Raw genomic sequence first — 27,974 nt, 5'->3', positions numbered from 1 at the left:
CATCATTTCCAGATTAACTTTTAAGGGAAGGGAACACCCCAGTTTTCCCCTTTAAGAATTGACATTTTTCTATCCCTGCACAATGCCTGTAGCTACAGAAGTGAAATAGTCTGGCAACAACAGTCAACAACTTTAATATTGTTACAACAAAACACAGCTAAGTCAAACATTAACTACCAGATGATAAATATATGGATGAATGAATTCTACACTAGTTACAAAGGAGCCAAAATTTACAAACAGCTGATGAGAACATAACCTAAGAAAAGCCTCGAAATCTTCAACAGTAATTCAAGGGAACACGCAAGCAGGCAAACTAAAAGCAGAAGACAAACACAACCTTTTTGCCAGCAGTTAAGAATTTTAGGGTGTTAAATCTTTAATAGCGTAACCTGCTCTGAAAAAACAGAAAATAATGGTTAGGAGAAAGATGAAGCTGCATTGATCATTAGCAATAGGAAGAGGGTAGCAGCAAGCATACAGAGGCAGACTATACACCAGAAAATTAGAAGCCCTAATCTGTACTTAAAAGGCTTCAACATTCAAACATAATATGAACTACACTGACACGGGTCCACAATTTCACTCAACTTTACTCAGCATGATCAGTATTCTACCATCCTTTGGCAAGCACAATGACGTCCAACCTTCCTTTCAACCTTGGAGTTGGGGAAAAGGTAGGGCAATAAGGTAAAAGACAACAAATTGTGTCCAAAATCAGCAGACAACAATATTTCTACAAGCCTATTTTGTGCTGTGACTGTAGTGAATCCAACAGAGCCCTAGGTATCTCAGAAGTACTGTTTAACTGTGATGATGATCCCTGCCTCACTACCCCACCCCAGCTTCAAGGGGTCTGGGGCAAAGAGATTGTCCTGGAAATCATTTAAAGTTTCAGAGTTATAGTGGAAGGTCAGTGCCAAGATCCTGCTCCTTGAAGAAGTGATCAAGCCAAGCAAAGTTTGTGGACCCTTGAATGAGTACAAATCAGAAACCACTAAAAATACAGGTTTAAAATCTTATACTTAGGAACTAGGTGGGAAAACAAAGTTAATACAGGGTCTGCAACATGTAGATTAAATAGCCAAACAAATCAAAACACAAAATATCAGTGCCTGAAGACTGACAGAAATGACACATACACTTCATCTAGCTGGAGGCAATGAGCTAGTAATCAACAACCTTTTTGGAGAGAAGTAGGACTATATACCTACTATTGTGGCAACTGTCACAAAAGCTGTTGTTGTTAAAAGTGATGGAAGTTAAGGGTTGGGAGGTTCATCCTGTCTGCAAAGAATTACTTTGTAATTTCACAAACTGATTCTCTAAAAGTATGGTGCTACGGTGTGCAATGAAGGGATGCGAGGCCACACCAGCTATCTAAAGGTATGAGTCTGGCAAGTACTGGATAGGTGTCCTCCTTGCGTTCCACAATGGAAAGATGGGGATACACAGGCACACACAGTTTACAAACTAGTTCGTATTCTGTTTGTTAGCAGCATATGAAGCCTGCTATTCTGATGTGAAGCTTGCCCTGTTTCTATGCTTTCCTGTTACCAAATGATTATTATATTGAGTGAGAAGGACAAAACATACTTGGTTTTGATAGTATTAATCCCCAGATATCACTGCACTCTAAGATTTAGCACTTTTGCTCTATGTAAGAAGTGTGGCTATTATTACCCACTACATTTATACTTTGGAATTAAGGGTAGGGGTTTGTGCTGCAAAATCTGGGCATACACTAAAGTCCAGAATACTATTCTACAGCAGCCTTGCCTAAACACATGCAACCAATGAGTAAAATGAACATTGTAATTCAAAAAGGACCATGTCCCTTTTAACTTCTTACCTTAGTTCCGGCGATTCAGCCCTCCCATATCGGTCCTGCCACTTCCCAACACCTGAACTTGTTTTTCTGGCTGCAGTGCTCGGCTGTGACTGAGAAGAGGCGCTGTTTCTGGTGAGATAAATTTTCTAGGTCTTTCTTTTCCTCAGGCATTACCCCACTTTCAATGAACCCCCAATTGGCCTTTCCACATAGGAGACATAGAGTATGTTGTCCCTTATTTATGGAAGAGAAGAGCAGAAACAAAACCTCCTCAAATCTATCCCTTTTTGACCCCTTTCCTTCTCTGTGTAAGGTGTCCCAGACTTAATTATCCAGGTCTCTACTGGGGACTCTGATCTGGCTTTCCATTGATGAGGCACAGCCGGTAACACTGTTATCAAGAAAAAGAACACTAGGTCATTGTGTTTAACCCCTGAGTTTGTGTCACTTTCCAGTGATAATAGGGCTAATGGTGGGTCAGGCGTATGTTCCTGGCTCGTGCCCAAACGAGGAAGCTATTAAGCAAAGGAAACAGGCAAGTACAGGGTTCATTCATGGAACGCCAAACCATGGTTAGGTTTTAATATTTGAACCAACCCTTGGCCCAGTTTGGATATCATGATAAGCCAGAGTTTATCACCAATCGGCATGAGCCAAAGCTAGCCTTTGATGCACACAGCTAGTGCAGTCAAGGAAGAAATTTCTATATTTTATTAATCATGACTGAATGATGTTCATTCATCCTTTGATACATCGCTTAACAAAATCCCTAAGCATTACACACAGATTTACAATCATAAATCACAAGCAAAAAGTCAGTACATAGTATCAAAAAACAGAGTAGAATAGAGTAAAACATTAAGCAAAACATTAAAATAAAAATACCACCTGTGGGTTACTACAGTGCTTTCAAGAAAATATATAGTAAGCCTTGTTCAAACCCTAAACTGGTTAATCTTAACTACTGTTTATTGAAACAAAACCGTTTCACAAACTATGGTCTGAATTTGGCTCATTTCAAACAAGCTATACTTAATGCATTGTGTAGGTGAGCATGTTGCTGATAAGATACAATTAATGGGGAAATGAAACAAAAGCTTCCAGTCTAGTCCTTGTGGAGGAAGGACAAGGAAAGCAGCTTGCTCCTGTCAGTGATTTCATCATGCAGTCCAGCTCATTATCTGTACTTACCTAGCACAGATGCTTTAAACAGGGACTTAAAAATCCACATTCTTACTATTGATCATGCTAAAATATAATTAAATCCCTTTAACTTTTCCTGGTAAAATTCCACACACTTCAAATACATCTAGGATTGCAAACTAAAATATGAAAAAAGGTTAAGATTTGAGACAAGGATAGCAAACTTTTCTTTTATTTAGTTTAAGAGAATGGTAACAACTAGAAGGTATTTTCTCTCTATGGCAGTTTGAAAATATCCAACTGACCTGTTTGATGGGATGCCTGTCTTGAATAAGGGAGGGGGAGAAGTAAACTCAGTTTTGGTTGGTGGAAGTGGCATTTCTTTCTCCATGTTTCCAGTTCTTCCCTGCTGCACCTTCAGAATAAAGTATCTTCATTAGCACTGTCTAATGTATTGGGGTGGGGGTGGGGTGGGGAGAGGAAGCATCTTTAAGTCAAGTATTTAAGTCAAGATGCTTAAGTACAGGGCTGAAGAACAAAACTCTTAAGGAATTATGGCTGCTCATCTTAGCAGATCTTGCGCAGGAAAATTATGGCCTGGATTCAAAAACTGTTGCAACTAGTTCCATGTACCCAAAAGAGCCTGTGTCGCCCACACAAGCCTGTGATAAACCTTCTTTCAATCTGGGGGAGTTTAAAAAATAGTTTGTGCTACAGCATGAAGATCAGATAAATCACAAGAGAACAAGTGAGAAATAAAAAAATTCCACTGGACATGTTTGATGAATGAGCATAAAGTAACTCTCTGAATGCCAAAAATGTTTGTATTATTTTGCTGCAGCCTACATAAGATTTTCTGTAAAGCATACTTCTTCAATGTGGGAGAGGGACAGAAACTGAAAATTATAGTATGGTGAACTTTTGAAAAGTTTGAACATCTAGGTTTCTACCAGAACAAAAGCAAAACAAACTCATATGGTGTCCACCGTGGAAAAGCAGTTCTTCATGGCATCTGGAGCAAAAAGCAAAACACAGATGCCACAGTAATTGTAGTCTCATTAAATGTGACCATCTCCTTTCAGATAATCATGCCAATCTTCAACATCAGAAAGGAACAAGGCTACAGAACGATTGTGTCTCTATAAATTTAAGAATTCCAAGCCATTGAACAAGGACTGTAATAATCTAGACTAGTCTTCATGCAGACTGTCCTGCACATGAACTGTGTCATTAAAAAAATGCCTCCCACTTGCTAAGAAAATTCTTCTTCAAGTAAACAAAACTTAACATACAAATTAAGCAGAGACAGGAATCAAAACCCTTTCTTTTTACAATAGAGCAGGGTGTTCTTAGCTACTTGCTTGAGGTAACAAATGATTACTGCTATATATGTGGCAATAATGTATCCCTTTATTTAGGCAAAGAGAACATTGTGGTGTTGTACAGCTAATTATGACTGTATAAATTGCCAAAGAGCAGGCCAGGTGGGGTAAACCACATCCATTTTCACAGCTCCATGCTCAGAAAAGTCACCAACATACCACTCCAATGCCATCAGGTAGTCTCAGAGCAGAGCCAACTGGACTGTTAAAACTCTCCAATCTGGGCATCCATACTATCACCAAAAGGCTAATGTATTCCCAAAGATCTCCCCCTATTTGAAGGCAGCAAAGCACAACTAGCCTTCAAATTCTCACCAGATGTTAGTGAAAAGCACCACTAGAGCACAGAATTTTAAACCAGGAGCATTCAAAGTCTGCTATTGCAGTGCAGTAGTCGGAGCTCTGAGTTTGAATGTGGAAAACCAAAGTTCAAATCCAGATTTAAATATTAAGTTTGCAAAGTGGCCTTGAAAGTCACTACCTCTTAGAATTGTTGCTAGGCTTAATGCCACCCTGAGGTCCTTTAAAGGATACAATAAAAAATAAGAGACAAACGAACTAGGAAAGAGCAAACTTCAAATGATTAGTATTACATCAGCCTTGTCTAGATTAGACATCAATTAGGTCTGCTGTACCCAGAATTGGAATACCGAACGCTAATAAAGAATGGAAAACTTGGCTGGTGAATCCAATCCAGAATATCTACTCAAATTTACCTGCAGGCATATAGTATGCACATTGATCAGGCATTCTTATTTATATAGTAAAACTAATATTAGACAACTGTGCATAAAAAGCGATTGGTAACTGGTTGCCCTTGGGCTAAAACCTCCTCCACCTGGCCCCTACTGGCCTAACCTAAATGAAAGTGTTTTAAAGAAAGGGAATTGTATAGTTCCAACTTTCACTTTAAGAAACAAAGAGCTTGCATGAGCTTACACATTCTATTCAACTGTACTCACATATGCATTCTGGAAAAACAAAGCACCCCCATCAATCTTGAAGCCATTTTTCCAAAAACATATTGGTTCCTTGGCACCAGGAACCTACTCATCATCTCACACCATGTCGTTCCTTAATATAAAGTTTTTGCACTCAGGTGTCCACAAATGCAGTTGCCAATGGAGACCTCCTACCATTTATCCAGCACGAAGCAAGGCTCCTCTCCGCCCCCAAGTTCTCCACACAGCACAGAGATCTCAAGAGGACAGAAAACTCACACACTTCACGTAGGAAAGAGATAAACACCGCATTGCCTGTGAGTCCTTCTACATGAATGTATGGCAGGGGAAAGGCAAAACCCCATGTCTAGGTTCTAACTTCAGAATCAATCAATGTTCTTGCTGCTTCCCAGTATCTTTTAAGGCTAATAAAACTCTCCCTGGAGCTATCCATGCACATCAGAGTGAAAGGGTAAGTGACAGCTGTCTGCCAACACCAGCCAAAATATATGTTCCTCTATCCTTACTGCCAGCTTTATCTATGAGGGAGTAAATTGCTCTCCCCCCAATAATACAGAAGTGGATCATTCCTGATATCAGTGAGAGAGAGAAAGGGGGGGGGGCACAAGAGAAGCCATCCATTCAATTGGTTCTGATCATTCTCCAGCATGTTTTCTCACTGGAATACTGCACAGAAAATAAAAACACATTAAACATCGACACTTCCATAAGCTAGAAACTCATCTGACTAAAGGGATGCAGCATACAAGGAATTAAAGAACTGCCATAGCAATCATTAGTACATTAGGCCATCAAGTCACAGGCTTGCAGCAGCAAAGGTAAATTACAGGGTTCTACATGCAGCACATCTGGAGTATACATCAAAACACTTGGGGAAAACAGCTACGCCCACTTGTGCTTAGATTCAGACCTTGGAAATGGTATGGCAAACAGTGATTAGAGTGACTAAGGAAAGTTTACCAACATTCACCTTAAAAAGATTGTATGTGCCATCTGGAATCTCTGCCCCTGGCGTTACTTCCATAGCAATGTCTTCGGCCTAAGTTAAATAACACATTGCCCATTAAAACACCACATTATGGACTGATGGGCTACAATACAACTAACAACAGGTTACAAGCTAGTTGTAGCTTGGTGGTTCCACACTATCAACACAAAGGCCAACAAAGAAATGGAGCAAAACTTCTGGGTGACAGGAAGAGGAAAGAAGGTAGGTATGTACTTTGAACCACACAAAGACTTCTAACACTCACTGCGGATACAGTGCTATTCCAACTTCAGAAGGAAAAGCATTTCCATAATTTGGTAATCAGAGAGTCTATTCATTACCGTAATTTTATTTGTCGTTGAGGTAACAGGTAAAATTTCAAGTCCCATTCGTATTCTCTTTTGTTTTTCACAGTATGCTTTCCAGGTGTCTTCATTAAACCCATAATTGAAATAATCTGAGAGATCAGCACCTGAAGAGGGATAAAACACAAACAGTCTAAAAGTTACAACTCAACTGGCAGAGAGGAAGGGAAATAACCCAGTCCTCCACTAAGCTGTTGGTTTTTAAGTGAAACATAGCTGAAAACCATTCTAAAAGGGGGTGTTTTCTACTCCCTACTGCAGCACATATTAGCTACCAGCAGTGACAATTAATTAACTGCAGTACAAGGGAGAGGGCACTTGACCAAATGGTACATAATCTAGCAAAGAACAACTGCAGCAAAGCAGAAAACTCCAAGCAGATGCTCAAGAGATACCTATGCAGTTAAGAGGACTGCTCTGTTGATACGATGATTTAAAAGATGCACAGGCATATTCTTGTACATGAAAATTCATTTATTTAAGTAAGGGTTTATTCCACATTAGGGACACAGGTGGCGCTGTGGGTTAAAGCCTCAGCGCCTAGGACTTGCCGATTGAAAGGTCGGCGGTTCGAATCCCTGCGGCGGGGTGCGCTCCCGCTGCTCGGTCCCAGCGCCTGCCAACCTAGCAGTTCGAAAGCACCCTTAAGTGCAAGTAGATAAATAGGGACCGCTTACCAGCGGGAAGGTAAACGGCGTTTCCGTGTGCGGCTCTGGCTCGCCAGATGCAGCTTTGTCACGCTGGCCACGTGACCCGGAAGTGTCTCCGGACAGCGCTGGCCCCTGGCCTCTTAAGTGAGATGGGCGCACAACCCCAGAGTCTGTCAAGACTGGCCCGTACGGGCAGGGGTACCTTTACCTTTACCTTATTCCACATTGATATAAGAAATTAACAACACAACTTCTTATTCATAAATTGTGTTCATTGGGTTCTGAGCAATAGTGATCACCCTACTTTCTAGTCGACTAATGGCTTAAGTTCTAATTTGCTACATCGAAAACCCACATTTTTATACAATCTCACTGACAAGCTTCTACAGTGATAAAAATTCAAACAGCAAAATTTGTTACCTGGCTTTCTCCAAGGTTTATCCTCAAAGGAATCCAAATCAACTTCTAATAGTGGAACACCATTAATACTTCCTGGTGCATCCAGATCAACTCCTTTCACTTTTGCCCCTACAAAGAAGTGTCAAAATATTATCATAAGAACCATCACACTATTAACAATTCTACATCCAGAATTAAAGCATATCTGTGTTTATAAGCCTGACAAATAATTGAAAACAATGAAATAACTACAGATACAGGGGGAAGAAAGACATTCAATAGGTACCCTGGGAACATCTCTCAGGAGAACTTACCTAATATTGTTGAGAAAAAAATTCTTTCAAAGATATAATTAATAACTTTGCAGTTGTACATAAATGCATTCATTTTCAATGTTTTTCTAATTTCTTGCTGTACAATAATGATTGGGATAGTCAGTACAGAATGCTGATTTTTTTTCTTCTATTTTTTATTTTTGATAGCACAGAAGACGCTTACCAGAAGATCCGTAAGATCGTCCTCCTGTCTTGATATTGAGATTCACTGGGGCTGCTCCATACCTAAAAATTAATGTTTGTATTATTAAGTGGAAAAAGGAAGGTTGACAGCTGCCAACTTTAGCACCCATTATTTGCACATGAAACAAAGCCTAATATTTTGTAAGCACATTATCCAAGCCACAAAAAACCCCTCAGAATTTGAGGAACATGCTGGCACCATATTCCCATTTTGAATCATGTGTTTCAAAGCATCTGCAGCATAAGCGCTGACTTTCAATATTATGAAAAACCAAGATGTTGCATTATAAAGCTGTATTATCTAGAATCAGTTGGATTGTGTTACTTTTTAATTAGTCAACCTGGCAAAGTACCGAAAGGAAAAAAACTTTTTGTTTTGAGCTTTGTATGTTACTTATAAAATGCCCACATGTGATTAGTTCATCAAAAATGAAACTGGCTTGATCAAACACATGACCAGATGGTTGAAAAACAAAAAAACAAAAAGTGTTACAAACTTACACGTTTCCTTGCTACAGTTTGACAAGGGAAGTGAATATTCACTTGCCTGCCTTAGATCAGATTCATTGTGTCATGGAAGTCAGATGCTGAGCCTGCCAGCAACCAACCAACCAACCAACCAACCAACCAGTGATATGGGTTTCCAATGCAAACTAGAGTAATCTGCATAGGATAATCTGCCCCACATCACTGCAGACAGCTTACCCATATTGTGGGGCTCCTGTTTTAATATCTCCTATTGTGACCTGAACATCGTCTTCATCGTCATCACTATCGCTATCACTGTCATCCTCGGCCTCTGTTGCTTTCTACAAGAAAAAAGATCACACTTACAAATTACATTCAATGTAAGTAAGTGACCAACAATGGCAGACTAACATTTAATAGAGTGCTTTCACTACAATTATTTCAAAATAAAAAATAATGTTACTGCTTTTTTCATATCTGGGTAATATTTATATCATTTAAGACTTCCAAAAAATAAAAAGCTAAGCAGAAAACTGAGTGTTGAGGATAAACACTGACATCTCAAGAGAGAAAGAGGAGGAAATCTGGCTCATTTCACAACCGCAGGACATTTTTATATGTACTACTATGGTGCACCACTAAAGTCAATATGGGCTCTGCCACTGACTTACAATGGATGTGGACACAAGCATCCTCACTATTAAGGTTTTCTAACTAGAGCTGCATGAGAAATAACACGATAATAAAAATAAGTCTGAAATACTTGTGCGTATGTCCATAGTATCCATTGAAAATACTGGCTGGCATCAACCAAAAATGCTATCAAATGCATTAGAAAGCTAACCAGCCACTCCTCCACAAAGTTGGACAAATTATTCACTGATACTGCTAGATTTGGAAATATTATTTTAATCTCCCCCCTTAAATAATAGTACTAATAATAATCCATGAATCATTCACAGTACAGTCTCAAAAATGAAATGGCACCAATTTATATATCAGACACAAATGCAATGTAGCACAGTCCTATCAGCATGTTTTCCCAGAGAAAACCAGCTTCAGGCAAGATCCACTATGAGCAGAGATATGGCAGGTGAGGAGGGGTTGCTCAGCCCTTACTCCACCAGATTTATTTTTGCTCCTATGCAACAGAAAAAAAACAGGTATTGGGACAAGGGCTAAAATACTACTTATCTACCCAGCTGGTCTCTCCTAAAACTACCATTCTTCACAACAAACAGCCATTGGGGCTGTGTTATGTGCATGTAGTAAGAAGACTGTCTGTATCAGGTAGTTTGTTTTGTTGTTTTTCCGTAACAAGGCAAGTATTTCAGCATTAGTTAAATGCAATTACATGACTCAGTGAAACAAACTCCTACTGAACTAAATTGTTTTTGCAATCATGTTAAATCTATTCATAACGCTGTACCAGTTTTTGACTGATGTTCAACACCATTGTGGAAAAGGAAAAAAAATAGGGAAGAGGACAGTGAAGCTGACTTATTGGATGGACTTTCAAAGATGAGCCTAATTCCAGAAGCCGCACTATCAAGCTTTGGATTTTTCAAATCATTTAGCACCTGGGTTGACTAAACTGAATGTTGTGATAATAACATCCTGCGAAAAAACACATTGACTTGAGTTCATTAGTCACCACAAGCAGTTTGTTCAGAATCCAAGTACATCAAATAATTGGTTTCAATCACCGTTTTCACGACACCATTTTCAGCAGCAGCTTCTTCTTCATTTCCAGTCGGGGGTTGAGCACTTAAAAATAATCATAATAAAAAACATTAACCAAGTTATGAGGTGTTAAGATGTATAAGAAAATGAGTTCCACTTAAAATGGGTTATGTACTTGTTGTTATATCATGGATGGATGAAATGGCGTTCCATAAAAATCTGTATGTTTATTTAATACTGCATTAATATCCCATCCTTCCTCAAGGATAGTGTACATGGTCCTTCTGCTTCTGCATAATATTCTCACAGCCCTGCGAGATCGGATAGGTTGAGAAAAAAGGTAAAGGACCCCTCGACCAGTCAAAGGCGACTATGGGGTTGCAGCACTCATCTCACAGACAGCTTTCCGGGTCATGTGGCCAGAATGACTAAACTGCTTCTGGTGCAACGGAACACCATAATCCAGAGCACACGGAAGCGCCATTTACCTTCCCACCACAGTGGTACGGTACCTATTTATCTACTTGCATTGGGGTGCTTTTGATCTGCTAGGTTGGCAGGAGCTGGGACAGAGCAACGGGAGCTCACCCCGTTGCAGGGATTTGAACCACCGACCTTCCAACTGGCAAGCCCAAGAGGCTCAGTGGTTTAGACCACAGCGCCACCAGTGTGGCATATTGTATCGTATAGTAGCTCTTCAACAAATAATAATAAATTCATATATTTTCAACACTTTTCACACTCAATGCTATAACGATACACACAAATAAAAGAATACCTACTTGCCAGGTGTTTCCTCAGGTTTCTCATCTTCATTTTCATCTACAAAAAGCAACAAGAAGAAAAAATATTACCTCAAAATTATCTCTGACTGCAATAGTACAAACAAGAATCCCTCACAAATTTCCAGTTTTCATTTTATACAAAATGCACAGATTCCATTTCTAAATATTCCAGCTGCATTTCTCAAACCATGTGTCATCTGCAGTCAGGATTGTCTCCCTTTTTACTAGTCATTGTACACGTGAATTCATAATGGGCTCAAAGTTTTTAAGTTTTATAAGGCTCCAATTCTAAATTGTACCAAATAGTTTCCATGGTTATAAGTTTTAACTGAGTGTATTGGTGTTTAGATTTCAAATCCTATAATAATTACATAAAACACTAAAGATGTTCCCCAAGATTCCAAACTGGGATTACTCACATATATTCAAAGATAAACTTTTTGTGTACAGAGATTAGTGAAATTTTTGCTTAACTGGAGAAAGTCTTTTATTATTATAATGGAGACAGAATGTTATCCCATTATAACTTACTTCCCCTTACTTCAAATGTTTTGCTATCAGGAAAAACTTACTTTTCTGAAATCAAGTACAGTAAACCTATCTCACTTCTTAGTGCAACTTAGCTTTACTGTCTTCTTTCTTACCTAGCATCTTCTGTACTTTTAAAAAATGCATGACAGGCACAATGTCAACAGGCAAATCTTCTCCCATTGTTTGATTTCCAGGGAAAATGTTATTGGTTAAATCTCCATGTTATGAAGCTGTGAAAGTTACAGCACACCTATCACTTGTGTTGCAATTATAATGCAAAACCACTTCTATGGGCAGAATACAAAACAGAGCATTCATGTCAAGATGTTCAACAAAATTTCAAAGAATCCAACTTTTGATTCAAATCTCGCCATGGCAGTTCTAAACATAGCTGTTAGAAGGTTATCAACCCTAAAGCCTTAAGAGTCGCTGTGATATCCACATATATGTCTATTTTCCCATCTCTGCTGAAGTGCGTACAGCATTTCCATGTAAGAGGTGGCATAACTTGGGGTTTCTTGCAGTAGCATGGGCAATTTGTATAGCACCTGGACAAGAAGTTCCAGTGGACAACTCACCCCACCCCACCAATAACCTATTTATTTGCTTTTGGTATGGTATTGATTCTGCACCAACACATGTGAGCTGTGTTTTCTTTGTACTTTTTCTTTAGTGAGTTGTAACCTGCTTCCTGCCTTTTCTTTTACAAGCTGTAACCTTGTCCCTTAAACACACAGGGACACACACCTCCAGTAAAGCAGCAACCTAGAGGGAGGGGTGTTCTTGTTTTATTATGTATCTTGTGTTTTTATCTTGTATATTTCTGTTGTGAACTGCCCCTAGATCGATGGAATAAGGGTGGTATACAAATTTAACTTATCAGCCTCAGCATAATGACATAATGTTTGTGCCTTACCTGTCTACTTTCTCCTTACTATCTTTGTACTGTTTAGAAACAAGCTCAATAAATGTGTTTCTGAACACCTTGGGCTTCCCCATGTCTCTCAGGCAGGAAGGCAGGCAAAGGACCAAAACAGGTTGGTGCATTGCTGCTGGCAGCCTTCCAACTCCCCCAGTATTCCTGATTTACCTTACCACTCATAACAACAAAATGTTCAAAAATCGCTACGGGTCCAAAGGCCTTGGCCAACTCCAGAGAGAAAGGAAGTGCCTCGATATTGTGGTGGTCGAGTTAAAACGTATTAAAAAGCTGGTGGGCGGAGTATTAAAAAAAAAACAAAACCCAGGGCTATGGAGAGTCAGGGAGGAGTCTCCCACCAAAGCACGAGGCCTGGAATCAGACCGTGACTTATTTCCTTTTCCTTTTTCACGAAGACCCAAATCGATTCACAAGGCACCCCAACTACATCCAGGGGGCCCCTCTCGGCTGCTTAAAAAAACCCCATATGCATGCGCAAGTTCAGCGGGGCTCTTCACCGGTGAATGTACGATGGGGCCCGGTGTGCCTATTCGCTTTCCAACCCACAGCGGGGCCTCCCGAGCCTCCCTTAAGGAGACGGGCAAACGGCATAAAGGCGGGCGGGGGAAGGTGCCGCGCTGCAAAGGGCAACCCGCCTCCTTCCCAGAGGCCTCCCCGTCCTTTGGGAGCCCGAAAAGCCGGCCGCGGAAAAAGCAGGCCCGGCCGCGGCCTGGCAACGGACACGCTGCCGGGCAGGGCCTAGCGTTTCCCGCCGGCCGAAACCCGAGGAGGGGCGGCCCGGCCCGGGAAGCAGCATAATGGCGGCGTGGGGAGGTGGAGAGCAGCTTGAAGAAAGGAGAGAGGGGGGTGGTGGTGGTGGTGGGGTTTGAGAAACGCTTCGTACCGCCATAGAGCCACTCCTCCTCCTCATCCCCGGCGCCGGCCCCGCTCAGGTCCGCCGCCAGCCTCTCCACTTCGCCGCCGGCCGACATGGCTGCTGCTGCTGCTGCTGCTGATTCTGCACGAGGAAGGCCCGCTTGCGCTTCGCTGAGGCGAGTCCCGCAGTGCGCCCCCCCCCCCAACCTCGACCGCTTTTGATTCTTGACGGCGGCAGGAGGAAGGACAACAACAATGGCTGCCGCTGCCTCTCTCTCTCTCTCTCTCTCTCTCCCGCCTCCGGAGAAGCCGAGCGGCGGCGGCAAGCGCGACGGCGCCTCGGCCTGCACTTCCCCTCCGCCGCCGCTGCGCGACTGACACGCTCGGGAAGGGGCAGGCCTGGGCCCCGTCGGTGGGCGCCGCTTTCCTGCCGAAAGCCTTTCTCTGCCAACCCTAAGCGTGCTTACTCTGAAGTAAGCCCTGCTGATCTCAGCGGGGCTTACTTGCCCAGGACAAGAGTGCACAGGGAAACTGAGGAGATCCTCCCCCCCAAAAAACGGGTGTGGGGTTGTCCCTGAGCAGCAACACCTGCACGCCAGCACTACTTTATCCGCCCCACTGAGGGTAGCTGGGACACGCAGTAGTGTTGAAACCACAATTGCAAAGTAGTTACAAAGTCAGTGCTGTAGTCAGATGCGTGCAGCCCAGAGGATTTAATGCACTCGTCTCACACAAACGCACGTGAGATGCATTCTCAACCCACTCAAACGGCTCACCTGTTTCTCAAAGGTGTGTGTATCTACTTGCAAGGTGCCCCCGTGGAAGGGACTTAAACCAGATGCTTAAAGATTATATTTTTTATCCAGTTTTAATTAGTTCTCTTATTGCAAAAAGGGGGTGTGATTTGAGGCATATGATTGGACTGTTACTGCAAAGCACTTTTCCTTCTTAAGCGAGGTAGTTTTGTTTTGATGTACCAGCCAGGTTTCCCACTCACTACCTGGTTAGAGTGGCATTTCCTATTTCTAGGATATTAGAATGCTGTTTTTATGCCTGCTAAGTGCTCGCTGAGACTGTACAACTGAAGCCACTGGGATCTTCTCTTTTCCACCCATCTAAACACCTTAATTTGATTCTATAGTCCCTGTGCCTTTAAACATAACCTTTACCAACCTTCCATTCTGTAAGTCCCTTTGCTTTTTTTCCTCAGTGTCTTCAGCTTGTGGTAGAGTTGGCCTAGTGAAGAGAAGTCAGCTCCTTTAATCAGCATTAGCAATTTATTTCTAAAATAAGAGGTGCTAGCTTTAAGGCCTGCCTTTATATCAGACCATTTGTTTTGGGAGGCATCCAGGTTGATAAATTTATTTAAGTCACTCAGTGGGGAGGGGGGAAACAATTTGCATATACTTATACTCTATTTGCTACCACTTCACATGTTCCATGGCTCAACAATGGCATTAAAATGGTTTGGCCTGGTGAATGAATATTGATTCAAATTAAATCATATTTACGAAAGGGACTTGCATTAATGACTTTTGAAAACAGGTTTTCCCCCAGAACAGATTAGCTATTGATAGCTTCTTTGTAACTTTGTCCATTTACTCAAGTAATCTTGAATAACAGATCCAGAAATACATCTCAGTATTTTGTTGTTCCTGCTGTCTTCCTGAAGTGCTTTGTAGTTTGTAGTCTGGATTGTGTGGACTTTTGTAGAGGGCTGGTTTAAGAATTGCACACCTTTTTTTTTTTTTGCTGAAGTTAGTTGTTCATAACACTCCCAGTGTTGTGTAGATATACATGCTTATTTAAATATGTTCAAGGACTTCTACCTGATGGTACTGCTGGATTAGAACAAAGGTTGATCCACCATCCCATCTCATGTATAAAATGCTTGTGAACAGGACCTGAGTACAACAGCACTCTCCTCTTATTCCATGGATTACAAAAAGGATCGTGATCTATGCTTATCTTATTGCTGGCTGGCTGCAATTTAGCTGACTTGCTTATTAAGTCAATGTTCCCAAGCAGGTGGATTAGTTTTAATTGCAACCTGTTCTAGAACTGTATTTGCATTGAAGAATGGGTAATAAATGTTTTACATTAATGGGGCTACAAACCTAAACCTGTTCACTCAGAACAAAGCCCCACCAAACTCAATGGTGCTCACGTGAAGTTAGGTACAGCTAGGACTGCAACCTTACCCATTAATTAAAAATAACTAGTTTCAACCCTTTCCCCTCTAAAACTCAAACTCTCAGATTATTTTCCTGTTAAACCTTCACCCCCCCACGCACATTTAATCAGTGCAACTATAACAAGTCTCTACGGAATTCAGGCATTTATGACATTCAACAATATATTGTTTAACAGATATTAAATTTGATGAGACGATTGTGCGAGCCGACGAGACCTGTAGCTAGTCTTGGGTGTGCTGTTGCTATCACTAGGACATGAAAACACCATCGAATACTATTTTGTCATTCAAAACCGTCATTTAAAAAAATAATAATAAGGCGAGCGTGACAAGAACAGTTCAGAACCGAAAACAGTAAGAGAAACGCCCGGCAAAAACCCTCAAAAGTCCCGCCCCGCTACACGTTGCCCAGGCTCCATTCAGCCTCCGCGACTCTTCCGGGTTGGTAGGCGAACTTCCGCCCTCAGATGAGAGGGGCGCTTTGCCGGCCAAAGAGCTTCGTTGTTACAAACGCCCGAAAGAGCGCCCCGCCCCCTGGTCTCCCCGGCCCGCCAATTGGAGCCGGGAGCTGGAAGATGACGTCGCATCGCGCGACAGCTGCAAAGATAGGTGTGTGCGGATTGCAGAGGCCGACGGTGCTGTCAACTCCGCTACCCGCTTGTGAAGTGCCGAAGTGGCTTAGGATGAGCCTGATTTAAGTATCCCGCGCCGCCTGACAGGCCTCGGAGGTGCGCTTCCCGCTTCAACACATAGTAAAGGGTTCTTTTCACTTTTGCCTCACTGACACCTCTTGCAGCCCCACGTCTGGAGTGGTACCCATTGAGAAGTGCCAGGGGGACTCCAGCAATCCTCTCCCACGATGTCTTCCTCCTCCACCACTTCTTCCTCTCCCACAGCCCCTGCTGGGATGTCGCAGTTCTGCCAGCAAGCTTGGGGGCAGGTGTTTGCCAAGGCAAAGCAGGCTGTTGTGTTCATGGACCCTGCTTGCGCCGAAAGCCTTCATTGGACGTGCGGAGGAGCCGGGAAGTTGCTGCAGGCTGGGGCGATCAATGTCAAGGAGTTTTCCAGCTTTGAATCTGGAGGCGCGGACCAGCCCAAAGCTGTCTTTGTGGTGGGCAGCTTGCTGAAAGGCAGAACGGTGGACATAATCCGTGACATTGTCACTCTCAGCAACTTCCAGTACTGCGTGGTTTTCACAGCTGTCAGCCATGCAGTGCACTTGCAGGCCCACAATGCCCCTGGCACTACTGAGGTTGAAGGTGTCGGCCGGGTGGTCTTTGAACAGTTTGAAGAGAAGCTCTGCCAGTGGATGGGAAACATGAACTACACTGCAGAGGTTCAACACGCCCCTTTGTTCTTGGCACCCATCTCGCCTCATCTCTTTGTAGCACCTGCCTTCTCCTTGTTTTTCCCCTTGATGGCTGAGGATTTGACTCGGATCAATAAAGCTAGACCGGAGAAGAAGAAAATTTCCCACTTGAGTGATGTTGATTTTTCATCTCTGTCTTCAGAGTTGCAGCTTCAGATCAGGTCCTTGGTTTCTGATTTCAACAGCTTGTTTGAGTACCTCAGTGTGCGGGAGGAATGTTTTGCTGTTGGGACGATAAGTAAGATAATTGCAGGGGATCTGGCAAATTATGCCCAGGCTAAGACCAGAAGGAAAACTGCACAACACAGAGCTTCTGTCATCTTCGTGGACAGGACATTAGATTTGATAGGTAAGATGTTTGAGGGATTAACAGTTTGTTTCTTCTTGAAGCTATTTCTTCGTTACAAGAATACTAACCTTTGTATGTTACTGTAGGAACTTCTGAACGGAACCACTAACATCCCTGAGTTGGTGGAGGCAGTCTTAAATGAGTGTTCTAAGGCTCCTAGATTTCAGCATAAACACCAGGGCCACTTTGGCTGGAGCAGCACCTGCCTCAAATGAAATCGCCAAACACATATGTTAAGAAACACTTTAAATCTGGTTTTCTGTACTGGAGTAAGGGAAGGTTATATGTAGGTGAGTGAACTGGCAATGACTTCATTGTCAGGGATAGCTCCTTATCTGATCAAGTTTGGGCTACTATATAAGCCAGGCATGGCCAAACTTGTCCCTCCATCTGTTTTGGGACTACAATTCCCATCATCCTTGACTACTGGTTCTGTTAGCTAGGGATGATGGAAGTTGTAGTCCCAAAACAGATGGAGGGACAAGTTTGGCCATGCATGATTATAGGCCCATTGAGTCAAGCTTGACCAAGGCATTACAGTTTGTTGATATAATTGTTTGTATTTACTCTGACTTGGATATTGTGGTTCTTTAAAGAGTTGGAGACAGGCGCCCCTTAACACTGTCTGGTTATGCTGTTAGGGATACTTTTCAGCTTGCGTAACTTGAGCAGGTTGGCAAGTGATTCCAAGGGTTGAAACATCTTGTTCTTTGGGTTCCTGCTCTTCCTGGCTGGTGAAATCTTCCAGGGATGAGCTTTCAGTAGGATCCCTGGAGGTGGTTAGTGTCACTTTAAGAGAGGACATAATTCCCATCTTCCTTGAAAGAGGCAGTAGTGATAACATTATGGAAGAATCCAAGTGGCTTGCCAAGGCAGTTTTGGAGACCGTAGATTATTTCAAATCCATCCCAAGTTAATAAACCTTTGAGATGCCAGTTAAAGTGTAAACATACTTCTGTGATATGTGCCCATCTGTCAGGATTTAACCAGCTTTCCAATTACTGTCAAATCATGGTTGTATATAAGAGATCTAGACACCGGGATCTAGTTTACTGTTTTTCCTCTATGTGAATAGAGTGTGAATTCATTTTATACAGTTATGGTGATCTTTGTTTGAATACCTGTCTTCCAAATGGTCAACTTCTAAAATTCATCGTTCAGCTGTTCTTCTTGTGTACACAGTCATATGATTTTGTTTTGTTCTGAATGCTCATTTCATGTAATAAACCTTTTGCTAAGTCAATGGATTATTCTTTTTCAGGAGCAGTTGGTCATCATGGTGACAACCTAGCGGAGAAGATACTCTCTTCTCTTCCCAAACTTCCAGGTCATACAAATGATGTGATGATCAACATGGTAGAACTTACAAACCTGCAGAGTGATGATGCAAGTTGCACTATTGTAGCACCAGGCTGCTTGGCACAACCAAAGTAAGAAGCTTCCATGTGTGTGGTATTCTTTAAAAGCTATGTTGCATTTGAGTTCTGCACTGTTACCTAACCCAGCAAAATAGAGATGTAGTCACAAGCAGGTTTTGGATGCATATTCCTTTTCTGGGCTGGAAATTGAAAATGTAGGCTGGATGTATACGTGCATCTGTATTGTGATGCCAACCATAAGCTGCCAGAAAGTTGACGTTTACTATTGTCTATTCAGATATTGATCATTAACTCAAACACCACAATATGATGGCAATTTCACATACAAAAATGTTGCTATTGCATCATCGTTGATATCATCTAAAATGGTGTCTGCCTAGTAGAGTGATTTTCTTTTGCCCATGTATCCTTTCAAGTGTTCAGAAAGATAATTTAAAAAGGGATCTAGTTCAGGTTCCCGCTATACAAGAAGGAACTAGTTCAGTTCAAGTTAATAGGATCAGAGAATGGTAGAGATGGAATGGACCATGAGGATCATCTAGTCCAACCCCTTGCAATGCCGGAATCGTTTTGCCCAACGTGGGGCTCAAACCCATGCCTCAGAAATTAAGAGTCTCATGCTTTACCAAGTGAGCTATAGCTCTACATGCAAATGAATGTTTTAGCTTATAAAAAGTTTATCAGCATCATCGTTCGTCGTCGTCCCCCCCCCCCCAATTCAACATTCAGAATGTTTACAAGCTATTGTGCTGAAGGGTCCCAAAGTAGACTTGCCCTGTTTATGGCAGCCACACAAGTACCCAACAGGTACTGCTATTGGAAAACAGAGATGCAGTCGTACCTTGGATCCCAAGCACCTTGGTACTCAGACATTTTGGCTCCTGAATGCTGCAACCCCAAAAGTGAGTGTTCCGGTTTGCAAATGTTCTTTGGAACCCGAATGTCTGACGGGGCTTCTGCCAGGCTGCTGGAGCTTCCTGCAGCCAATTAGAAGCCACACTTTGGTTTCTGAATGTTTTGGAAGTCGAACAGACTTCTGGAACAGATTTCGTTCAACTTCCGAGGTATGACTATACTCTTCAACAGGGATGATACAAGAAATGCCTCACACCCCTTCTTTCTAATTACTTGGCAGCCATGATTAAGTGACTAAATGACCTTAGCAACAACAGTGACTCTGTATTTGCCTAATAAGTCATAAAAAGCTGCCTCCACGCTTTGCTTTCCAACTCCAATTGACTTCTTTTTGAAAGAAAAGTAAGAGTCTAGGCCTTCTGCAGGGCAGGTGGGGAATGGAATGGAGATGAATTGAAGTTCTATCCGGAAAATTACTTAAGTGACCACTAATTCACCCAGGAATTATGGGAACTACTTTCACGTGTAGTTCAGAGACTTTTCACCTAGTTCAGTGAACTAGTTCATTCCAAGCACTGACATCTTTAGCCCAAGTTTAAAACCACTTTCCCCTATGTATGGGAAGGAAGTACACATAGCTCTTGGGACAGTCACAGATACTGCATTTGAGCTGCTCTTGAAATCTGTATTATTTTTATTATATATTTATTTCACAGAATCAGAGAGATGGAAGGGATCCCAAGGGTCATCTAGTCTAACCCCCTGCAATGCAGGAATCTCAGCTAAAGCATCCATGACAGATGGCCATCCAAGCTCTGTTTAACAACCTCTAAGAAAGGAGAATCCGCCACCTCTTGTGGGAGTCTGTTCCACTGCAGAACAGCTCCTACTGTCAGAACGTTTCCCCCCGAATGTTTATTTGGAATCTCCTTCCTTGCAACTTGAAGTCATTGGTTTGAGTCCTACCCTCCAGAACATGAGAAAACAAGCATGCTCCTCCATGTGACAGCCCTTAAGGTATTTGAGGATGGCTATCATATCTCCTCTCAGTCTCCTCTAAACTTACCCAGCTCCTTCAAGCGCTCCTTGTAAGGCTTAGTTTCCAGACCCTTGATCATCTTGGTTGTCCTCTTCTTCACACCTTCCAGCTTGTCAACATGCTTCTTAAATTGCGGTGGCCAGAATTGCACACAGTATTCCAAGTGTGGTCTAACTAAGACAGAACAGAGTGACACAAGAACAAATGCAACCTAAAATATTCACTGATAAGATGTGTAAAATAGCAGATCCAACTCACCCCCCCACCCCCCAAAATGAGTGGAAGAGTCATCATCATCATCATCAAACCTTTTATTGGCATCACATACAAACATTCATAGTAAATCAATACAGAATTTTTGTTGTTGTTTAGTTGTGTCCGACTCTTCGTGACCCCATGGACCAGAGCACACCAGGCACTCCTGTCTTCCACTGCCTCCTGCAGTTTGGTCAAACTCATGCTGGTAGCTTCGGGAACAGTGTCCAACCATCTCGTCCTCTGTCGTCCCCTTCTCCTTGTGCCCTCCATCTTTCCCAACATCAGGGTCTTTTCCAGGGAGTCTTCTCTTCTCGTGAGGTGGCCAAAGTATTGGAGCCTCAGCTTCAGGATCTGTCCTTCCAGTGAGCACTCAGGGCTGATTTCCTTAAGAATGGAGGCGTTTGATCTTCTTGCAGTCCACGGGACTCTCAAGAGTCTCCTCCAGCACCAATACAGAAATACCACCGCCCCAATGTCACAGAACATTTGTCAAATAAAAAGAGGCAAAACAGTCTAACGTTACAGAACGGATGATTAAAGTTTTTGCCTGGTGCCTAAAAATCAGATAGTGGTGGCACCAGGCATTCCTCCCTGAGGAAAGCATTCCACAAGTGGGAGCTACCCCAGAGAAGGCCCATTTTTATGTAAAACCTTTGTTTTTTGAGGCAGTTGTGTACATTGTTCCCTCAAGCATTGTGTCAGACACAAGAGTGACTTGGATGGTTGCTTTCCATCACTGTACTATAAAATGCTTAGGAATTTTGCTGTGAGAGCTGTAAGCTTAAAAGTGGATCAGATGCTTAGTATGCAGAGATTCGCACGTTTAACCTCTGGCATCTCCAGGTAGGGCCAGGAAAGAAGTCTGTGTGGAATTTTTGAAGAGCTACTACCAGATTTGCCATAATGCTGGGGTTGGGAATCTGTGGTTCACCAGATACTGTAGGACTCCAATTCCCATCAGCCCCAACCACTCCTGCTCCAAGTGTCTCTGGTTGCCATTGGCTCAGTTGCTCAGATCCTAAATAAGGGACTGGCAGGGAAAGTGAAGGAGCGAAAAAGAAGTGGACATTTAGGAAAGCAAGGGCCCGGGAAAGGAGTATTGGAAGACTGGGCTGTAGGGAAGAAGAGAATAACAGAATACTTGGGGAAGGGAATCTGGGAAGGAGAGGAAATGCAAAATGAAGGCAGGTCCATAAGACTTAGCTGTAGAGGAGTTCAGATACTGATTTGAAATAATCTGCTAAACATTTGGCTGCAGTTAGCTAGACTTGTGAAATGCATCCTAAACTGTAGTCTGAACTAATGTTTGCAATATTCAACTCTGAAAGAAGTCCATTTAAATTTGAATTGAATTACTGTTTTGGCAGTGAACTTCGGATCAGATGTCATTCTTCATAAAATGTTTGTTGGCAGTGATGGGAATTTTGTAGAATTTGTTATTTCTGAATACTGGTGTGTGTGAGATATACACACACCTAGAGTTTGGAATCCACCGTCAGGTAGTTCACATTTTAATAGATGTTTCCTCTAAGTATTTCAAATGTATTGGGATAACGGAGAAAGAAGATCTCCTTTCTCTACAGCATGCTATATCTATTTTATTTATTTATTTATTTATTTATTTATTTATAAATAAATAAATAAATAAATAAATGTGTTTCCAGCCAAAACATCTGGGCTTAGTTTATGGAGTTAGCAAGCAGATTTAATGAATATTTATGGTTGATGTAGGGCTATAAAGCAGAGTCTTTACTTAAATCTAGGGAAACAATTAACTTCTTTAAAGATGAAAATTTTAAATTCTCTGTTCTCTTAAAGTTATTGGACTTTGAACACAACCACTTGAAAAACTGAAAAATGCAGCAATGTCCTTAAAATTATTTAAATCATATTAGTCATGTGCAGAATTTTCCATCGAGAAAACCTTCTTGCTATAATTGCTGACACATTGGTCATTTAGTAGAAATGGATTGCAGAGAATATATATTTTTGGAGAGTGATAATCTTTTTTTCTTTAAGTATATAGTTTATATATTATGAAATAAAACTTATGGATCATAACTATAAAGTTGTGTGTGTGTGTATATACACAATGTGTGTGTGTGTGTGCGCGTGTGTGTGTGTACACAATGGTAACATGAACTCCCTCATTGTGGGTTTTTTAATGAAAGTGCAGTTTATAAATATTTAAAGAAAGAAAATAAAGGTGATACTACTTTCTATATTTGGGCACCCACGGAAAATGTGCAAAATTTATTGGGCACTATAGAACTTTGTGAAACATGCAAAATTCCAGTCTCCCCATGGCTGTGCTGTCAGTGATGCAGTAACATTTGTCTGAGAAATCAGTTCATAATCCACTCAGATTGCTCAGCTGCAAATCCTTAGCCTTGAAGATATAATAATAATAATGATAATAAAAATTTTATTATTTCGGTCACAGACCAGTTCCAGCTCACATACAATATCAGGAAAGTCATAAAACACGATAGAAATACATTTGACTTTACATTGGGTATAACAGGGACAATACAGATTTAGCAACAGTTAAAAATATATAATTTAAATCTTAATCACTAAAATATAACCTAAAATTGTTGACGATATAAAATTTTCAAGCTTATATACTATAATTGTTTGACATCCGCATAAAAACTATTTAGAAGTTTACATTTTTATGACAGAAATTAAAATTGGGGAGGGGGAGGCATGGGTATCCTGTGTCATACTAATATCCATAGAAGCTTTACAATATATATTAGAATAGATGATTGATACAAACTGTATGAATTGTTTTGATGGATGTAGTTTAAACCCAGAGGAAACAAGAGGATAAGGAAGCAGTCAGAGTGTCTTGTAGCAAATGATAGCTCTTTCCAAATAGAAAAACATTCAGATGGAAGCAAATTCTATTCATTCTGTAGCATCAGATTTTTTTTTGTCTTATATAGAGTAAATGGGTGAGTAAATGAAAATAACCTAAATATATTTTGAGCTGCCTTATTTAAATCTACTCCATATAGATATGAACGAAGTGTTCTGCATGCACCAGGAAGCGTCCTCTGCGTAACTAGCTGCCACATCTGCAAAAATGGACTTGGCCGTGGTTACAATCCCTGAATGTAGATTCAGCTGTCAGCACCTTGTTATTGACTCCTCTTCCATCAGCCTTTTCTTTTCTTTTCCTATTAAGTAACTGTTTGCACTTTTAAAGCACAAAAGAAGCATGTTTTAAAACTGTTACGTATCTAATGAATTGTCAAGGAACAGACATGCTATAAAGATCAGAACTTTTTAAAAGCGTAATGTGACAGACAATGTATTAATATATTTTTTTATAGTACACCTAAGAACTAACAGTTCAGGAACAAGTGAGTTTGTGAATCTGAAGGATCACTGCTCAGATTCCATTAACCCACCACGCTTGGGGAAGACAGTGCAAGGATTCCTGCTAGCACAAAGGGGTTTCCCTACCCCCCCCTAAAAAAAATAGAATTATACATCATTTTAGGAATTTGCCACCTAGTGGTAGGCAAGTGGAGCTTTATATTTTAAAACCTTCCTAGCTTCATCTGTAATCCTACCTTATTTTCTGCAATTTAAAGGACTTTGAGGCCAATATGGGCATAGTGAACAGACTTGCTGCTTAGTAAACTGAACAGCAGCATCAAATGTTTCAGAGAGATCTGACAGGGATGTACTGCAGGCCTTAGGTGGCAGATGCTGAGGTGATGACAATGGTCCTCACTGTTCTTCCTGAGCTCCTCCCAGCCATTTCCCTTAGTGGGATATCAGAGCTTTATGTGCTACACAGCCTGTCATTCCCCTTGAAATTGCCCTGCTGGCATCAGATGCTACCATATTTTTGGTGTTGAAGTGAAATTAACAATCAGCTTCTGGTCATGGAATGAGGGAGGCACCATCTTGAGATAGCAAAATACATTTTGTTGGCCCTAATGGTGCCTTTAGTCTTGTAAAGAGAGAAGAGAAAGAGAGAATGAACATGCCATAGATAAATTGGATATTAATCTCATGTTTCTGGTTTGGTGTGCAAGCTAGGTTTTGGGTCTGAAAAAGCTGAAGGCTACAGAATGAAATGAATTGTGCTATCAGTTATATTTCCTGGATTAGCAACAATAAAAATCCTACGCTAGCCCTATGAAGCTTGGTGTTGCAGGATGTAATAAACAAAGATGGAATGTTTTTCCTTTGTAAACATTTTATTTTCTAGACAGCTGGATTGCATTGCGCACATCCAGGGACTAAGTGTATCAAGTTATTTGTTATCACAGACACTCAAATATGCCTTAAAACATTATCTGGTATTCTAAATCCAAAGAACATATTGTGATTTATTTTTTTGTCGGAACATTTTGTGTGTGTGCGTTTATCTGTTCCATTTAGATAACATTAAATAGAAAAAAACTGAGGATTAAGATGTTTGCCCTCTTCTACAAGTTTACAAGATGTTGGGATGCAGGAAATGTTTGCTACATGCTTAAGATATGGGTTTACTTTTGTGGGTTTGGCAAGTAAAAATACTGCTTTGAAAAAATTAGTTGACCGCAGCAGGCAAGCTTGTGCTCATTTTATCCCATTAAACATCCCCAGGGGTATGTTGTGCACCTAGTCACATTTACAGTTTTTCCAGGATGCACAACTCTTGACATGTTTGCTTATCTCTTGTGCGTAAATACCATAGCTCATATTTTAAATAACTGAAATACATTTTGCCGTCTTCTGGCTCACTATTTTCACAAAAACGAACTAGAATAGAAAGCAGACCAAAATCCCACCCCCCGTTATCACTCTGGGAAGCATTCCATTTTCTTCTGGTGAGGGTAGCAAAAGAACCTTAACATTCCTCTCCAGTTTAGAGGTGAAGAGAGACTGATACCAACCTCACTGTTGGGCTGAGATTTGGGTGTGTAGATCACCTACAAGGAAGCTCCACAAACCCTGGCTCCAAGCTTTGCAAGCTGGAAAGACCGGGCTTGCTTGCTTCTCAACATAACAAATCCCTCTGGAGAGGATGCAAGGATCATCCCTGTGGTTATTGTGCTGGGTTTCTGAACTGTGCAACTGTGTCTCTATCAAACTCTGTCTTGGACTGGGAGAATGTGATCGGTTCAGACCTCATGCCAGAGATTCAATACAGATTCAGGGGTGAGTGGGTAGGATATTGTTGTTGTTTAGCCGTTTAGTCGTGGCCGACTCTTCGTGACCCCATGGGCCAGAGCACGCCAGGCACTTCTGTCTTCCTCTGACTCCTGCAGCTTGGTCAGGCTCATGTTTGTAGCTTCGAGAACACTGTCCAACCATCTCGTCCTCTGTCATCCCCTTCTCCTTGTGCCCTCCATCTTTCCCAACATCAGGGTCTTTTCCAGGGAGTCTTCTCTTCTCATGAGGTGGCCAAAGTATTGGAGCCTCAGCTTCAGGATCTGCCCTTCCAGTGAGCACTCAAGGCTGATTTCCTTAAGAATGGAGAGGTTTGATCTTCTTGCAGTCCATGGGACTCTCGAGAGTCTCCTCCAGCACCATAATTCAAAAGCATCAATTGTTTGGCGATCAGCCTTCTTTATGGTCCAGTTCTCACTTCCATGCATCACTACTGGGAAAACCATAGCTTTAACTATACGGACCTTTGTCAGCAAGGTGATGTCTCTGCTTTTTAAGATGCTGTCTAGGTTTGTCATTGCTTTTCTCCCAAGAAGCAGGCATCTTTTAATTTTGTGACTGCTGTCACTATCTGCAGTGATCATGGAACCCAAGAAAGTAAAATCTCTCACTTCCTCCATTTCTTCCCCTTCTATTTGCCAGGAGGTGATGGGACAGTGGCCATGATTTTCGTTTTTTTTTATGTTGAGCTTCAAGCCATATTTTGTGCTCTACTCTTTCACCGTCATTAAAAGGTTTTTTAATTCCTCCTCACTTTCTGCCATCAAGGTTGTGTCATCTGCATATCTGAGGTTGTTGATATTTCTTCCAGCAATCTTAATTCCGGCTTGGGATTTATCCAGCCCAGCCTTTTGCATGATGAATTCGGGTAGGCTATGGGTGATCACAAATGTTAACGTGGCTACCAAGACCGCTCATAATGTTTAGACCCTTGAGAATTGCACGCAGATGAGTCTACATTCCACTAGCAGCAGAAACATAACAGGAGAAATTGTGTGCTATGTCAATGTTTGATTGCTACTCTGGTGTTCATTTAAAAAGATGTTTTCCAATATCTTTCGCACTTCTCCAAAACAGACTTTTGTTTAGGAAACTGACTTTTGCCATCAGTTGAATAAAACAATGCTTCCTCCCCCCTCAAACGTGCAAATCATCGTTGCCACTTGAATCTGGAAGAACTCCAGGAATGTTATAGCCTTGGGATATTCCCAGATGTTTTTAATTGGAAACCCACTGTCTCCACACACCATGCCTCTGAAAACATATGTCTAAACCACTTTATCCATTTGCACCAAAAGAAGTGTTCTCTTACAGGAGAAATTGAGGCCACTGAATTTCTTAAGGCCAAGTGATGTATCCAGTTTCTGTTTATTGATGAGCAATCTAGTAACTAGTGAAGGCTTTCCTTAAAACTGTCAGTCTAAAATTAATCACTTTCTAATTGCTTTTGCATATATAAAGAAGCAATAAAAGCATCATGGATTTTTACCCTGTACCTATTCCTTTGTAGCTATGAAGGAAAAGGAATTGCTGTTGACTAGTATCTATATTCCCATTTGTACCATAATTTATCCATCTTGTTTCCCCCCCCCCAAAAAAAAATAGACAAACATAATATTAACTTTAAGGAAAAGGGTCAGAAAATGGCTTCCTACATACAAACGCTGATTTGCAATGAATTGATCTTCTGTGTAAGGGTCTTTTCTTTGTATGAAGGTCCCCAAATTGTACCACCCTTAAGAAATCATACATTACTTGGAATGCAAAACACATTAGTGGTAAATAATGTCATCTGAAACAATATTTTAAAAGCAGTCCTGCAGTCCTGACCTGATATATGTGATGTTTTTATC

The 27,974-nt window shown here is 41.4% G+C and overlaps 2 protein-coding genes across 6 annotated transcripts in view; one reads left to right on the top strand and one right to left on the bottom strand.

Moving 5' to 3' along the window:
- Window positions 1-13,862, bottom strand: part of FIP1L1 (factor interacting with PAPOLA and CPSF1) — a 35,988-nt gene extending 22,126 nt beyond the window's left edge. For 2 of the 4 annotated variants that reach the window (XM_079990041.1, XM_079990042.1), the window contains exons 1-9: window positions 13,529-13,755; window positions 11,172-11,211; window positions 10,413-10,473; window positions 8,944-9,047; window positions 8,219-8,280; window positions 7,742-7,849; window positions 6,648-6,778; window positions 3,280-3,389; window positions 1,853-1,960 (exon numbers count right to left, since the gene is read on the bottom strand). In XM_079990041.1, the coding sequence (XP_079846167.1) occupies window positions 1,853-1,960; window positions 3,280-3,389; window positions 6,648-6,778; window positions 7,742-7,849; window positions 8,219-8,280; window positions 8,944-9,047; window positions 10,413-10,473; window positions 11,172-11,211; window positions 13,529-13,616 (812 nt within the window). In that variant the 5' untranslated portion in view covers window positions 13,617-13,755. Of the gene's footprint in view, window positions 1-1,852; window positions 1,961-3,279; window positions 3,390-6,288; window positions 6,358-6,647; window positions 6,779-7,741; window positions 7,850-8,218; window positions 8,281-8,943; window positions 9,048-10,412; window positions 10,474-11,171; window positions 11,212-13,528 lie in introns of all 4 variants that reach the window. The other 2 variants (XM_079990040.1, XM_079990039.1) reach the window with 2 other exon arrangements.
- A 2,409-nt stretch (window positions 13,863-16,271) lies between these two features.
- Window positions 16,272-27,974, top strand: part of SCFD2 (sec1 family domain containing 2) — a 155,725-nt gene continuing 144,022 nt past the window's right edge. The window contains exons 1-2 of one of the 2 annotated variants that reach the window (XM_079990037.1): window positions 16,272-17,412; window positions 18,674-18,842. In XM_079990037.1, the coding sequence (XP_079846163.1) occupies window positions 16,554-17,412; window positions 18,674-18,842 (1,028 nt within the window). In that variant the 5' untranslated portion in view covers window positions 16,272-16,553. The remainder of the gene's footprint in view (window positions 17,413-18,673; window positions 18,843-27,974) is intronic. The other variant, XM_079990038.1, reaches the window with a different exon arrangement.

This window comes from Podarcis cretensis (assembly GCF_951804945.1).
Source record: "Podarcis cretensis genome assembly, chromosome: 9".
Taxonomy (NCBI): Eukaryota; Metazoa; Chordata; class Lepidosauria; order Squamata; family Lacertidae; genus Podarcis; species Podarcis cretensis.
This window is presented reverse-complemented; position numbering and strand designations above follow the sequence as displayed.